A 15,060-nucleotide genomic window follows, 5' to 3' on the forward strand; every position below is an offset into this window, starting at 1 on the left:
GGTATATAGTTTTGTTTTCAAAAAAGTTTTATGTTGAAGTGAAATGGGACACTGACTTGTAAAACACGGGGAAATGCACATCAGGAGGATGCATTCATGAAGAGCTGAACAGCTGGCCAACAGAATGAACACATTACCACAATACTACTGGGAATTAGTAAGAGAACTAGAAAGTACAAGTACAGGGGGAAAAATATTCTTCACTAGTTTTACATTGAATTTGATATATTTCAGACAGCTGAAACAAAAACTGTAAAAATCTCAAGAGAATGCCTAGTTTGTTTTAACCTCAAGTCAGAAACCCATAATCTTCTACCAGGGAATTTTTATCAAATTCACCTAAAAGAAAAATGTAATATACCGACCTCTTAAAAATCTGTCTTCAGAAGATTTATTGGTAGTTAAAGTTGTCCAGTCATGACAATTGCATATCTTGCAGCCAGTTTGATAGGGGTAGAGGACAGAGTCAGATGTCTTCACATTGCAAGTGATGGGAATGTACGATACTGTGACTACATCTGATAACTAGTCTTTGAATTCATACCTCTTGCACTGTGCAGGTATGAATCTGCTACCCTCTGAGATCCCTTTTTTCTTCCTAATATCTGAAAAAAATTGCCTGGATATTGGCAATCCTAAAATACAGTTTTTCTTTGTGAAGCACTGCATTAGTATCTATGAAATCAGCCATGTAGCTATCAAATCAGGCAATCCACATGGAATGTCACTCTCTTACATCTGTCACCATGTCACTTATCATGCCTTATATCACATCAATCAGCAAACTCACCTCAAAAGCATGCTCCTGGCCCAAACTAAAACACTACAGCACATACGTGTCTTAACCCACTAGCACAAACCTACCTAAAAACAATGGGAAAAACTTCTGCTTCTTGGGGAACTGCAACCCACATTTTAAAAATTTGGTTGTTGAATAACACATGCTGAAAATATAAATTCTAATTTCCTCATTTTAGGATTGCAGATGATTTAGCAGCAATGGGAAATAATATAGAATGGCTTAAAATTCACATCTGTTCATTTTCACAGTTACATGATTTTGCTCAGATATAAAAGAGCTTGCCTTACCAGATGAAGTCAAATAGAAAAGTTATACAAAAGTCCAAGAATAGACAGAATGCAGTTTAAAATACAGATCAAAACTGCCAGATTAAAGGGTTCAGTAATACTTGTAGTTAAAACAATGTCACATCTCACACAATTTTACTAGTTCAAAGACTCGGAACTAAGAAAGCAAAAGCATCTGTGGTAGGCCTATATAGGGTAAGCCCCTTCAAACAAACATAATGAACACTGAGGCAGGTAAAAATAGATAAAGCAGAAGAAAATGCAGTGATAATAAGAATGGCAGATAGTTTTTTTTATTCTTTAAGTAAATGAGACTGCTGGATTTCAAAGAGGAAGCTTTTGACACCTGCCTTTTACACCAAGCTTGTTACACACACAGGTATTATTTTGGTAGATAGGATCAAAAGACATCTACACATCAAATAAGAATCAGCCCCTATGTTTCTTGAAGGTCCTTGGTGTGCATAAAAGCAAAAGTAAGATGTATCCACAGAATACATGAAAGAAAAAAAGCAAAATACGAACTGCAAACAAAAGCTAAGTTTATGTACCCTGACATCTCTTCCTGAACTCCTTTCTCTTTTCTTACTCCCAGGAATTGCTTGTGTTGGTTTCTGGCCTGTGTATTCATACCAGTATTCAGGAGCAATACGCAGAGTTACAAACAGACAGATTGCTTCGCATTTTAAAGGACCAGTTACTTCAAGATTCAGCTTTTTTTTTCTTTTTTTTAAACCCTTTTTCTCCCCTTGCAGTTGCAGAGCTATGGAATTAAAGAAGTACATCTGTACTCAAAGAAGAACAAATTCATTTCTCAAATGAGTATTTTTTGATTAGAAGTCAGTACTGTAACAGTAATTAAAACAACTGTAACAATAATTAAAACAAGCATATATTTTCAGCTACTGGGTCTGTGAACTCCTCCTTTCCCTCCCCCAAGTGACATACTTTAGCAACAGTAAGATGACAACATTAGAGGTCACAACCAGAACTTCAGAGTTTGACAGATGGGCTATAATCGAGCTACCCCCCTTTGGTGAACACAAAAAATTAGTAAGTTTTTACAATAGCACTCTCTTAAAGCAGAGGTTGGTGGAAAGCATAGGGACGGAAAATCTGTTTCTATTTCAGTTGTGTATCTGGTAAGATGGAAAATTTTTCAAGTCTACACAGATGGTAAATAAATTTCTGCTACATGAGGCAGTTCCTGGAATAAAGAAATTTTCTCAAATAACAAGTGCCAAATTTTTTTTCAGCAAGACTTATTTTTAACTTTCCCAGGGACTTGTTGAGAGAGCTGGAGAAGTGTCCTTTCACCTTCAGAATCCTGGTCTAATTCCAGAAATAGCCTCTAATGTTCTCAGCATAGACAAGTTTTCTTTACACTTTAAAAAGACTTTTCATAGTAAAGATCAAAGCTCCACAATTATACTTCACTGCTGGTAAACACTCCCTCTGAACATAGCGGCTAGAAAATAAGAAATTTCTGGTTAAACCTTAAGACAATCATCAATGACTAACAGTGTTGACATTTAAACCGTCATTATTACGCTCCATGAGGCAATGCTGTTGACACAAGAGAGCTTGTCCTCCACGAACTAAGTGTAATGGAAAGGACTGAGAGAGGAAGCCCAGAATCAGGGACCAAGTCACTGCAGAGCATACCTGCTAAGGAAGCTGTGAAAAAGACACAGAATAGTTAGGTTTTTGTCAGATAGTCTTATGAATGGATTTGAGTAGAGATTTTGTGCAACTGTAGAAATGAGCGCTGGGCAAAGGGGACTAGGAACTATTATCACCACTACAAAACCAGCTCTTGAGGGTGTTTGAGACAGCTCTCCCCCTCATACCAAAGTGGAGTGAAAGTCGTGGAAGCTGCTCACCCTTTTCTCCAACAACTTCCTATTCTCTTCCTAACCTGTTCATGTGACTGCACGTCTCTGCTTGGCTGCTGCTTGAGCCTGAAATCAAACCCTGTGAAATGATGATGCTTGCAAGGGGAAAAATACACAGTATTCTCATGTCACTGAGTGATCTTTCCCCTACATATGCATGAGCTCCAAAAGGCTAAAAAGTTTAATACTGCCACTCTGAGCTTAGTACGTGAAATGAGGGGAAAAAAAATCAAAGCATTTCTGAGAAGGCAGGAGTGAGGGGGAAGAATTAGTGATCTTAACATGCTGACTAGAAGAGTATGGGTAAGATGAAGAAGGATTTTTTTTTTCTGACAGAGAGTGTGGATGATCTAGAAAAAAATTGATGTTATAATCTGAGGCTTCTGTTACTATTCCCAAGAAAGCAAAATCCAGGAATACATGTATTTCTTCTGAATCTGCTTAAAGCTGTTTTCCCCACAGTCATAATTATTCATAGGCTTCAGTCTGCAAAACCACAATCGATTGATTTAAAACATATATTGCAAAAGAACCTACAGTAAGAATTACAATATGACTTTTCTAAAAGCTTAATAAAGTATTTGTGAAATGTGCTAAATTACAAGTCCTGCAGAATATTTACCCACAAGAACGTTAATCAAGGTACAGATATGGAGGTATTTCTTCCCAAATTATCTTTGACGCTGTTACTTGCAGTATTGAGGAAGGCTTGGAAATGGACAAACTGATCAACTGGGAGTCGCTTTTGTGAGCTGAGAAAGCTTTGTGCAATTAAGAGTTGAATGATCACTTTACATGGAAAATCAATTAATATTCATCTACTTATTTTCCAGTCTTATCCCACCTATAAGACGATCTCTCGATTTCCCTGTCCCTTTTGTCCTATTCCTTCTTTTATTCAGTCTCTGGCTATTTTACTTCCCATACAAGTGTAAAGCCTAAGCAAGATACTGCTCATCTACCACATCATCTTGTCATCATCTATCAAGCAGTAGAGAATATTTGTAAACAGGTGAGTTCACCATGCTGGAATAAATTCAGCAGATGTAGTGAGGTGTGATGTACACATACAGTCACTACTAAACTTCTATGAGATAAATAGAGCTTGGCATTTATCAGAAGTGTAGTGTTTCAGAAAATCCGGATGTAGGAAAGTAGTTTAGTTTACATTCCCAAATTTTTGCTTGTGGCCATGCTTTTTCATTCTCAATGCAGTAAAGATGTCAGCTTTTAAAATATTTTGAAGCTAAAATTACATGCAGCACAAGCCAGGAGCTTTAGCACTGCTGAATTTTTTTCATGTATTTCACACCTTCATATCAAACAGCCATGAATCACATATCAATGATTATTAGTGCACGCAAACCATCTTTAAGAAGGTTGAGGATACCACCCAAGAGATTAAAACATGTAGTACAAGAACAGAATCAACTCCTTAAAGATTTTTTTGAATGGGTATATTAGATGATACTTTTTATGTTAAAGCAAAACTATCCAAATGAATAAGACACTCACGATATACAAATAGAAACCTCTGTTTAATTGAATCTGCTGTGTGCAAAAATGTTTGGGAAGAAGGCATCTTACAGGAAAGGGTAAATAAACTTCCATTTAAGATAAATATTTTACATATTGCATTTTCTATTCTAACCCTTATGTAAGGTGAGACTGCAAAAACAATGTGAAACTTAAGATATGAAAGTTATTGCTGTAATATAGCACATTATTGAAGGACATCCTCATGTTACAGTGAGCCAATTTTTCATTAGCACAGTGCGCATGAGCCAAGTTCCTTATGTTCATTGTTGTAAAAGCATTAGATGTCAGCTGTGACAGAGTTATGAAGGCGAGCAAGGATCTGGTTTACATTTGCCATACATTTACCCTGGTGCACACAGACACTCATGCATGCATATAGAAAGAAACTGTATTGCTGTCTGAATTTTTTTCGTAAGAGGAATTCTGTCCCTCTAAATTTGAATTCATAACCATTTTAGGCAATATCCTCTGAAGCCTGGAATAGTTTTTGGCAGCAGAAACAGTATTGTTTCATTTTGTAAAGCCATATTCAATACACCCTAACTGTGGCATAGACCCCCTTGTCTTTATAAACCTCCTATGTTGCCATTAAGAGAGAGTGGTAAAAGGACATAAGCATTAGCAACACATTTTTAGGGGTTTCAGTCATATGTACTACCATGACGGGAAGCAAGAAAAAAACCCCAAACAAAACACCGCAAACAAAAAAAAACCCTGTGGAAAACACTTTGCAGATGGCTCCTACCCTGCTGCAGTTCAGCCCATGGCAGGGGGTTCTCTTCACTTGTTTGCTTTTAACTGCTGTGGGGCAATTGGTCAGATACCTGGGGACTTACCCACCACCATACTACTGCACCCAAATACTTGTTGATAGCAGTGGCAAAGACCTCACTGCTGTAAAACCTCAACCCCCAGAGCTTGCCATGGTGGGCGGCTCTTCTGTGGCCCCTCCTCAGACACAGCACCACTAACAGAAAGGCTTTTGCTTTTAGCACAGGTCGTGTCTGCAGTAGAAGGTTGTGCTGAAAAAGCTGCTCTGCCATAGCTATGGCTTCAAAGGCTCTTTAATATAGGCAGGGGTGCTCTAATACTGACTTTCCAGGTTACTGCTGTATTTACTGGTTTTTGATGGAAGCTGTATCTGTCTGTGCCTCTCGGATCTCTCTGTTAGTTCAAAGGGAATGTTATGCTCATGAAAGTGCCAGATGAACAGTTCTAGGGAGCAAAGTCCTTTTTTAAAATTTTTCTGTAACCAATGGAAAAGCATGTTGTGGATAGTGATGTCGTAATCCAGAAGGTTTTGCCTAAGTGTTTTAATTCCACTTCCCATTTGCTACACTGTTAAATTTGCATTTTTGTGTACTATACCCATTTATTTCTTCCAAGACAGCTTCCCTCAAAAATGTGGTGTTAATTACAAATCTGGTGTCATTTTAGGAAATGGTCATCAGTCCATTTAACATGACCTACAACTGAGAATTTATAGACTACAAACAGCAAATAATTGGCCCTTATCAATTAGAACTTTTTGAAGATTAATTTTAAAAACAAACAAAAAATATTTTAAAGTGTTCTTCCAGCCAATTCTTGCAAACCTGGACAAAATTAGAAATTTCTGGGTATAAACTGCATGAAAATAAAGCTCTCTACATTGTTTCTTGAAGCGTGTAATATCACTTTGGTGAAGCGATAATGCGTGACTATGAACCGTGTATAAATACAAATACTTTCATGACCATTTTAGGTAGCTGAACTCCAACTAATGCATAACTTGATGTGCAACAGTCTCTTGGTTTGCAGTCTAGACAACGCTGGCAGCCTTTAAAATTTATTGCTGAGCACCGTCACAAAAATGTGTCAAAGTAAAATTTGCATAAAGGTTATACTGTAATGGCCTGGCAATCATCCCATCCTGTTCTAAGCTTGTTTTAAATACTTTTCAGATTGTTTGAAATACATCATACTTCAGTCCAAACACAAAGGAAGTCTGTGGGAAAGCATTCTTTAGCTTCCCACATGGAGATAATATTTATGATACATATTTTTGTGAAAGCAACAGAGAAAATTCATGGTCATGTAACCACAATAATAGGAGTGCTTTATGACCACCACTTTCTACTAACTACCATAGATAATATGCATAATTTAAAAAACCTTAGATCCAACTGTTTTAGTCCATTTATAATTTTAAACCACATCTTCACTATTAAATGGTAAGTTTAGGAAGCAAGTTTTCTATGCAGAAAAGAGAAACAAATATTCATGACAGTCAGGAAGGTTTCATTTTTTTTAAAGAAATCATACTATTCGTTTTGCTTTACTTGCAGCTCTTGCCAGATTCTTCCCAATGCCTTCAAAATTATGACCATTTAATAGCAATGTGCAAATGCAGCAAATTCTTTGTGGTGAAGCAACTGTGGATCTCAGTAATAGTTGCCCACTGTACTAATACTACAGACTGTAGCTGAGACATGTGGGTAGCAACTAACCTTTCAAAAAGCTGTTGTGGCTTAGGATCTCTCATCAATTTTTGATGGTGTTCATATTCACATTATGAGTTTAGAAAAACAGATCCATGCTCTTTTCTAGAACCTTTAGAAAATTTGAAAAGCTTTGAAAAACCTTTAGAAAGTCTGAAAATGACAAGAGATGCAGAAATGGAACAAACGCAAATCCAAATTCCATACACGATAAAAAAAGATTTCCACTGTTTGCATGATCGTCTTTAAAAAAAGATCATCAGATTTCCAATATTTGCATTTGCCATTGTCCTTCACAAAACTAAGAAAAAACATTCTCTAGATGCCAAGATTGTATTACTTACCTCTGTATATGAAAATGAAGCTATTCTGGCATAAGCACAGGTCTGAATTGTACAGGAAATATAGTTAGAGAACCATATGATTTGAAAGTAATTTTGCTGTGATAGTGCTTCTATAGTAACTAGCTTCTGTAGTCTCTAAGGTTACAAATTATTATAAGACTCAAGTTCAGCAAGGCACTTAAACATACTCTAAGAACACAGTAGTTCCACTGACATCCATTAATGCTTTTTTAATATCTAGATTTAAGCAGTGAAGCCTCGGTCTCCTACAACCATCCAAACAACATTCATCGTTGTCCACATTTGCAGAATTTCTAATGATCATTATAATCTGAGAATGCAGACTTTTTCCTGGTTGTTGCATTACTCCACTAGAATATTTGCAAGATGACTGTCTTTAAAATATACTCAATGGGAACACGTAAACTGTGGGAAATGAATGCATTTATACATCATATTTTGCAAAGGTGCAATTAAAAAGATAATTGACTTTGCAAATCACCAACTTTTAGAGCTGTCGTCTTCCTCTGGCTGACACACATTTGCAGACTGAATCTCAGAAAAAGGTAAATTCAATTCCTTATGACAAAATCAGGATACAGAAGAATGCACTTTTCCATTTTTAATTAAGTTTTCCTGTACAGTCCTGTTTTTATTCATATTTTTATCTTCTATGCTTGTCTTTCTTATGCTGACCTGAGTTACTGTTACAACGCAACACTAACAAGTGTGCATCACTGACAACCCTAGATATGCCTAGATATTACTACTTATGTAGTAATAGTTTAAAATGGATCCCTGATAAACCAGCTTCTACAAAAAAAACACACTTTAAGAGTCTTAAAAGCTAAATTAAAAATTGGTATGAAAAAATAATTAATCATTAAATTATCCCCATTCAACAAAGACAGAATTGAGGTAAAGGGAGATTAAGAGTTCACAAAAACATACTTGTGACAGGTCTGGAAACTTGTTCTCTGGTACTTTAAGAACAAGATCTAAAATATTGGATACTATTGTTCACAACAAGCTCACATTACTTTTTAAATAGGAATCTAATGCTGACAAGTGAGTGCTCAGTTGAAAAGGATTATGCAATGTGAATAGTAGAGATGGCAGGGAAAAAACTGTAAGGAAACCATTTCAGTAAAATAGGTAGCTCTCATGATTTTTTTGGAAGCTTTCCTACTATCTCTCCCAGGTACTTTACTGGGAAGACTAAGCCAACAGGCAAGGCTCCATAGGCTTCCTGTGGAGTCAATTTACAGGGTGATACAAGCAGAAGCTCCTGGAAGAACCTAACTTTCTAACTCGCCATAAAAAGCACAGTTCTAGCCTTGTAAAACAGAATTTATTACAGATCATAATGGAAGAGAGTCAGCCTTCACATCTCACGGGCAGGCATAATACTCAAGTAGCAAATACAGATGAAAAGGCCCAAATTCAACTACCCAATTTTTTTGTTTTCTCACATTAGTATAACTATAATTGATGAAATAATTGAACAAACTTTATTGCAACAGTACAGAAAATGCAAAACTACGCTTTAACAACTCAGAGCTTTTGTGTGGGGGAAAGACACTTCTACAAAGACCTGTGTCACCGCAGGTAACCTTCTACCTGGGTTTCTTTCTACATTTACTGCCATCCTTCTGATAATCTTTTTCTTAAATTAATTTGCATCTCATTGACACTGGCTGCTGCTCTCATGCTGACATTAACGGTGTCCTTAAGTATCCTTTACAAACCACACAGCAGTTAATCTAGATATTTGGATTAAAACAGTAGCAATAATAGTGAGCATTAGAAAATAGCCCTGACTATTATACTCTTTAGTCTTGTAGGAATGACTTTGAGATAACATCAACTGTTTGAAACTGGAAAGCTTCTAAGCAGGCCACCGTGAAGAATTGCAAGTAGTAAATATTAAAAGAAGTTTCATGAAAGAGAGATGAGGAATTTGTATATTGAAATATTTGTTTACTTCATTCCTTTTTCAGTGATACATAAGCAAAATATTTTAATGAGACTGAAATGCACTCTGAGATTACCTGTGAAGAGAAACTGATACAAATTCATCACATATACTCCAATTAGTTTGCTACCTCAATTAGCCCTTCCTGAAGCAGTATCCTAGGCTATACCTTTTCTTGGAAGGAAAACAGCTGATATAACAAACATCAAATCACCGGGCACAATACATCAATTACATTTCCCAAAACCAATAATTATGTATTGATTTCTTATTTCATCACACTGTGCAGTAAATTTGCTAGTACTTCATCATCTCTAATCTTATAGAATTCTTTAATACTTTCAAGCAAAAATCTCCATAGCAAACCAGATTTCACATTAGGAGAGAACCCCAAAAATTTCAGAATTAATACTTCATATAGATAAGCAAATGGACCTTCAAACGCTGATCCAAAGTTTGTCTGAACTATTTTGAACTCGATTTCTAAGTCCAAGAGAGTTCATTTTTGGAACATTTACTCCAAAGCTCTTTCTATGGACTTCTCAAATAATGACTGTGACTCTCTCCAGTAATTGAGCAGTTCTAGAACCTGTTTCTTCCACAAGTTAATAAAAATAACAACAATATTAAACATTGCAAAGGAACGTTGCTTTGAGATGCCTGAGAAAAGGGCTGCTTTCAGAGCAGCAAACTTTTGTTTTCTTATATCATTACAATCTGGAATACAAAACATAGGAGATAGAAAAGTACTTAATTATTTAAACGAAAGACAGATTTTCAGAAAAATGTGTTTAGCTGCAAATGTAAAGGCATGCAAATGTATATACCTTATCCAAACTAAGAAAACAGTTGAAGAGGTAACTATCAACTTTGACATGTAATTGTTCATTTGTGTGTGTTAATTCAATTCTTTTTCTTCTGACATTCAGCTATTAAACTACATTGTATCAAAGCAGCCCCAATACATGTGATTTCCAATCTTTGGAAATTCAGAATGTACAATTCTCAAGTGAAGTGACTATTTTAAAAACTAAAATTTATTTAACCCAGGAAAGCATACAGGAGGGTCTAGTTGGTGTAGCCACATATAGTTAATCCATTTGTGCTTCTGCTACTCTGAACCATTAAAAACCATCAACTTCATGTTGTGAATAAACTGAATTGATTATCATCAACACAAAAAACAGGAAAGCTTGATTACTGTGGGATCTTTCAATTAGACTTAACATCATTAACTTCTCACAATTAAATTCAGGCACTTCCTATTTCCAAGCCTTAGGAAGTCTTTCTGGGAAAGCAAAGGAAAACAGGGTGCTGTGTATCAACCATCTGCACCCTGGTGACTTGAGGGAGCAAAGAATGCTCTAACAGCTGGACCTGTTTGCAAAAAGTATCTTCAGTGTCAATACATCCATCATGACTAAAGCAATTTACTGAAATGGAGCTAGTGCTCGTCAAAGATGCTAAACTTTAAGCACTTAAGCCCTCAAGCCCTCAAACCCGCATTCATCTGCAGAGCAAGCACAACAGATTCACACTGTCTCACCTCAGCTTTGGTTTGAAGACAGTAGATCTAAAGATAAGAGGGGAGGTCATGCTCTGTTGCCACAATTAAAAGCAGTTTAAAATACGTTAACGAGGAACAGGTTTTCAGAAGAATTTAGTACCAGCAAGAGCAGAATGATGTCTCCTCAAATGTCCTAAGATCTTAGGTGTCATGGAAGTCCCTGACGTTCAGCACCTTTCTATCATCCCCCACGGTGCCACCTCAAGCTTTGGGTGCCAAAATACCTTTAGCAATTCATCTCCATGGGCCTTTTCCCATATTCTGACCTCTATGAGTGCATATTTATGTGCAACTATAATGGACACTGAGCATTAATCGGACAGTGGTGTGTTTTAGGCCTTAACTGCACTGTTTGAACTGCTGACCTTGAGAGAAAGGTTTTATATACCATTCCCGATCCCTTAAGTCTTCCTGTCACTGCAAAGCAAATACTTGACTTTCATGGATGGATTCAGTTTCAAGTCTGTTGTTTTTCTAAAGTTTTGTTAAAATTAAAAAGCATCTTTTAGGGACAGTTTGTAAACATAGGCACGTTTTTCATTACAGATTATTACCAACACAGACAGGCTTTTGTAAAATAGTGTATGATTAGCGCTAAGTGATAAAATCCTGCACACAGAAGCATTGTCTGTAGAAGTGTCCTGTGAACTTCGAGATAAATAATACCATAAGCAACAGCAGATCATATCTTTTCCCCCTTGCCAAACATTTTAGTGTTGTTGGTAAAGACTTCTTTAACCAAAGCGGTACAAGGTCGCTCCTTCAGTTCTACAGATTCTATTCCCTTTTACAGTGCACACAGCTTCGCAGTTGCTGCAGCTACGTAACAGTCAACCTTCCTTGAAGCAACTCCTTGTTTTGCTCCTTTCTATGCTCACGTCCCTTCTGCGTTTTTCTCACCATTAGTCTTACTGGAATTTTTATATTCTGTCTTTTTAAACATTTAACGGCACAAACACAAATATATTCTCAGACATAATTCTCGTGAGTGTACATTTAAAAGATGAGCATGTGACCCCAAAACAAGATACAAGGAGATACATGGAAACTAGCAACATCGAAGCTATTATAGCATGGTACACTGAAAGCTAATGTGGGCAGAGTCACAGCACAGTGACTGTATCTGTGCATAATAAAAAGAAGTTTTATCTGTATTTTCAAATAATAATCATAGGACTTTGAAATTACATTATAAAAATTAATCTTGCTAACAATACGAAATGTACGCATCAATATTAACAACTATGCTTAGTGAAAAAGAAAATGAGATGCTAAAGTAGACCAGCTGAGCATACTGTTATAATAGTCAATTTAGTTCTCGAATATGATGCTAATTTGGTTAATTTTTTTGTTTTCAGCTTGAACTGGTTTCTATAGATGGGTAAGTTAAGTTCAGCATTTCTGGTATTGCTAGTCAGGTTTCTGTTTTGTAATTTAACTCAGAGCAATACTTACTGCAAGATCAGTTGAACAGTTACCACATTAACTGTGATTGTGTGAACTACCAAAGGAAGACCGGCTTTGAGGGCTTCTGAAACAGTTTGCAAAAGTTACATACAGCTTCCAACCATATCAGTTGAGTGTTAATATTAACAAAGGGTTTACACAAGGAAGCAATGGCCAGCAGCTCAGGATGCTGTGTTGGCATACAGTAATTTAGATATGTGAATTTGTGCTTTAGTGAAACAGCTACTGAGGTACTACAGCTGATTGATAGAAAAAAATCCACACACAATTAATAGAAACTAGATTTTAAAAAACAGACAAAAAAAGCTGGATGATGCCAAATAAAAAAAGGCAGAGAGAGGAGTAAACAATTACAAACTGGTTATTAGCAAGAATAAGCAACATAACTGGGAAAGCCAGACTTTAAGATGAATTCTGTAGTGCCACAGCCAGCACATCTCCTCCCATGAAAGCCAATGGGAGTTTTATTGCCAGGGAATCTGTTCATTAAAGTTTTGTAATACTCTTCCTTACTCTGTGTAGACAGTGAAACTCTCCAGTTGCTTTAAAATTGCAAAACATTGTTTCAAACTCAGCAATGCTTCTTTTTGCAAGAACGTATGCTCATGGGCCTGAACTGAAAATCAAACAACTACTGCAAAATGTTTCCACTCCTTTTTTCCCTTTGAAAATTTTGTTGCACTTTTTCCCTGTTCTCTTTTTTCAATAAGGCTTCCAAACCACTAGACATAATCTGTTCCCTAAGAAGGCTAATGATACCTGATAGCAACAGAAAACCAAAAATAAAACCAAACCCATAGAAGATACTTATTCATTTAGCCTTGAACAACATATATATATTTATATATACATATATATAAAAATATACATATAGCCTTGAACAACATATATAACAAATTTGTTTATATATATATGTGTATATATAAAAAAATAACGTGAATATAAGGAACCTTCCAAATTCACAGCTCAGTCATTTTCAGACCTTAAAAAGAACTCATGAAACTTGGTTGTTGTATAGACACACTATTCTTAAAACCATTTGAAGAAAAATCTGACAAGTTATTGAAACAAGGCTGAAAAATACATCTTCTCTCCAATCAGTTAGTCATGGAATCACGTTCATAATAAATTGGTGGAAAACATTAAAAAGAATCCCTGCAGTTTATAAGCATCCTACCTTTCTTTTGCGCAGTTTCACTTGACTGTCTGAATATTCTTGCGTGGTCAAATGATCCCTTACATGTAAACACTGAATGTATTCTGCTGAACTGACATTTGAAAGGCATTTGTTTTCAGGGGCCACTTGAGGTTCTGTGAAACCACTTTCATCCAGACCATTTTCCACTGCCGGGATGAGAGAGCAAGGAGAAGATTGCATAAGGCAGTCGCTGGATTCCACTGCTGAACATAGTTGCCTGTCACAGCTGGTGCATGATTCAGAAGAAATCCCACTCTCTACCACATCACACTCAGACTTTCCAAGCCCGTCTTTAAAAGCATCAGATTTCCGGCGCTGTTGTGCAATTACAGCAGTATGAAGCAGCTGCTTCCCAGGCATAATAACTTCTTTCACATTTGGAGAGTTAGAAAGACTTTCTTTCTCTACATCTACTACTTCATTTAAGCCTTCATAATTACAAAGCTCCAGGCTTTGGCCAATACTGCCACAAATATCATCTTCTTCCATCTCCTCTTTAGGAACTATGTCACAGCCAGGTTCCTTACTTATATCTCCAATTGTTCCAGATGCTTCAGTTGCCTTGTTACTCTCTGGTATTGGTATCACCTGTGTTAAGGAGCCCGCTCCATTTAAATTCATCTCTTCAGCTTTTGGTTCCCTTCCTACAGCAGTGATGTGGTAATTGACACTATCCAGGTTGAGTGCTGAATAGTTATCATCATCATCAGACACATGGACTAGAGTTTCTGTGCTGGCCTCCAGAAAATGGTCCTCATCCTCATGATTATCATTTTCATCCACCTCCTTTGAAACGTTTCCCAGCTGCTTTGCAGGGAAGCCAATCAGCTCTCCGCTATAACAGCACTCTGGAAACGAAGCACATTTTTCTTTCCGGTCCATGCTCAAAACCTCATCTTTTTCCATACTTGTCTGCAAGTTATCAGCTACAAGTCCGTGACGACATTCTGTATTATACTCCACAGACTCCAAAGCCAATCCCATCCACTGAGTCACATGCTCTTCCCAGCTTTTCTTTCTGATTGCTAGAGACATGTCATAACAGTTCAGCAGCAGGCTGCAATGTACCTTCCGCGGAGGACCAGAGGAGATGTCATGGCTGCTGTGCACTGCTCCAGAGGGAGAGAGGGTTTCATCATTTTAACATCTGCAAGAAATAAAAGAAGACCGGGTTATTGAATCAACTCCAAATAAAAAAAAGAAAGGGAAGGAACAATTTAAACAAAAGTGTAAAAGCAAGATAAGACTGTGGGACCAGAAGGACAGGAATTTAGAAGACAAAACAGTTTAAAGTTTTAATACTTTTCATACAAAACTTGACAGCACTCATAATTCAGTGTAACCTTTTTTCTGATTACTCTCCAATGTCAAGTAAACAAAAATGGTATAAATAGGCACATGGACAGGCAAGTAGCTCCAGAGCCAAAATTTGACAATAAGTCTCTCTTCACTATGTCTGTCATAAGTTATTAATTTTCATGGGTATAAATGGCATTATGTCTTATG

General features: G+C 36.7%; 1 protein-coding gene across 1 annotated transcript in view; it reads right to left on the reverse strand.

Moving 5' to 3' along the window:
- Positions 1–14,589, reverse strand: part of DLC1 (DLC1 Rho GTPase activating protein) — a 217,748-nt gene extending 203,159 nt beyond the window's left edge. Inside the window, exon 1 of the mRNA XM_059818170.1 lies at positions 13,534–14,589. Coding sequence (XP_059674153.1) covers positions 13,534–14,589 — 1,056 coding nt within the window. The remainder of the gene's footprint in view (positions 1–13,533) is intronic.
- Positions 14,590–15,060: the final 471 nt, after the last annotated feature.

The sequence above is a fragment of the Gavia stellata genome, chromosome 5, assembly GCF_030936135.1.
Source record: "Gavia stellata isolate bGavSte3 chromosome 5, bGavSte3.hap2, whole genome shotgun sequence".
Classification (NCBI taxonomy): domain Eukaryota; kingdom Metazoa; phylum Chordata; class Aves; order Gaviiformes; family Gaviidae; genus Gavia; species Gavia stellata.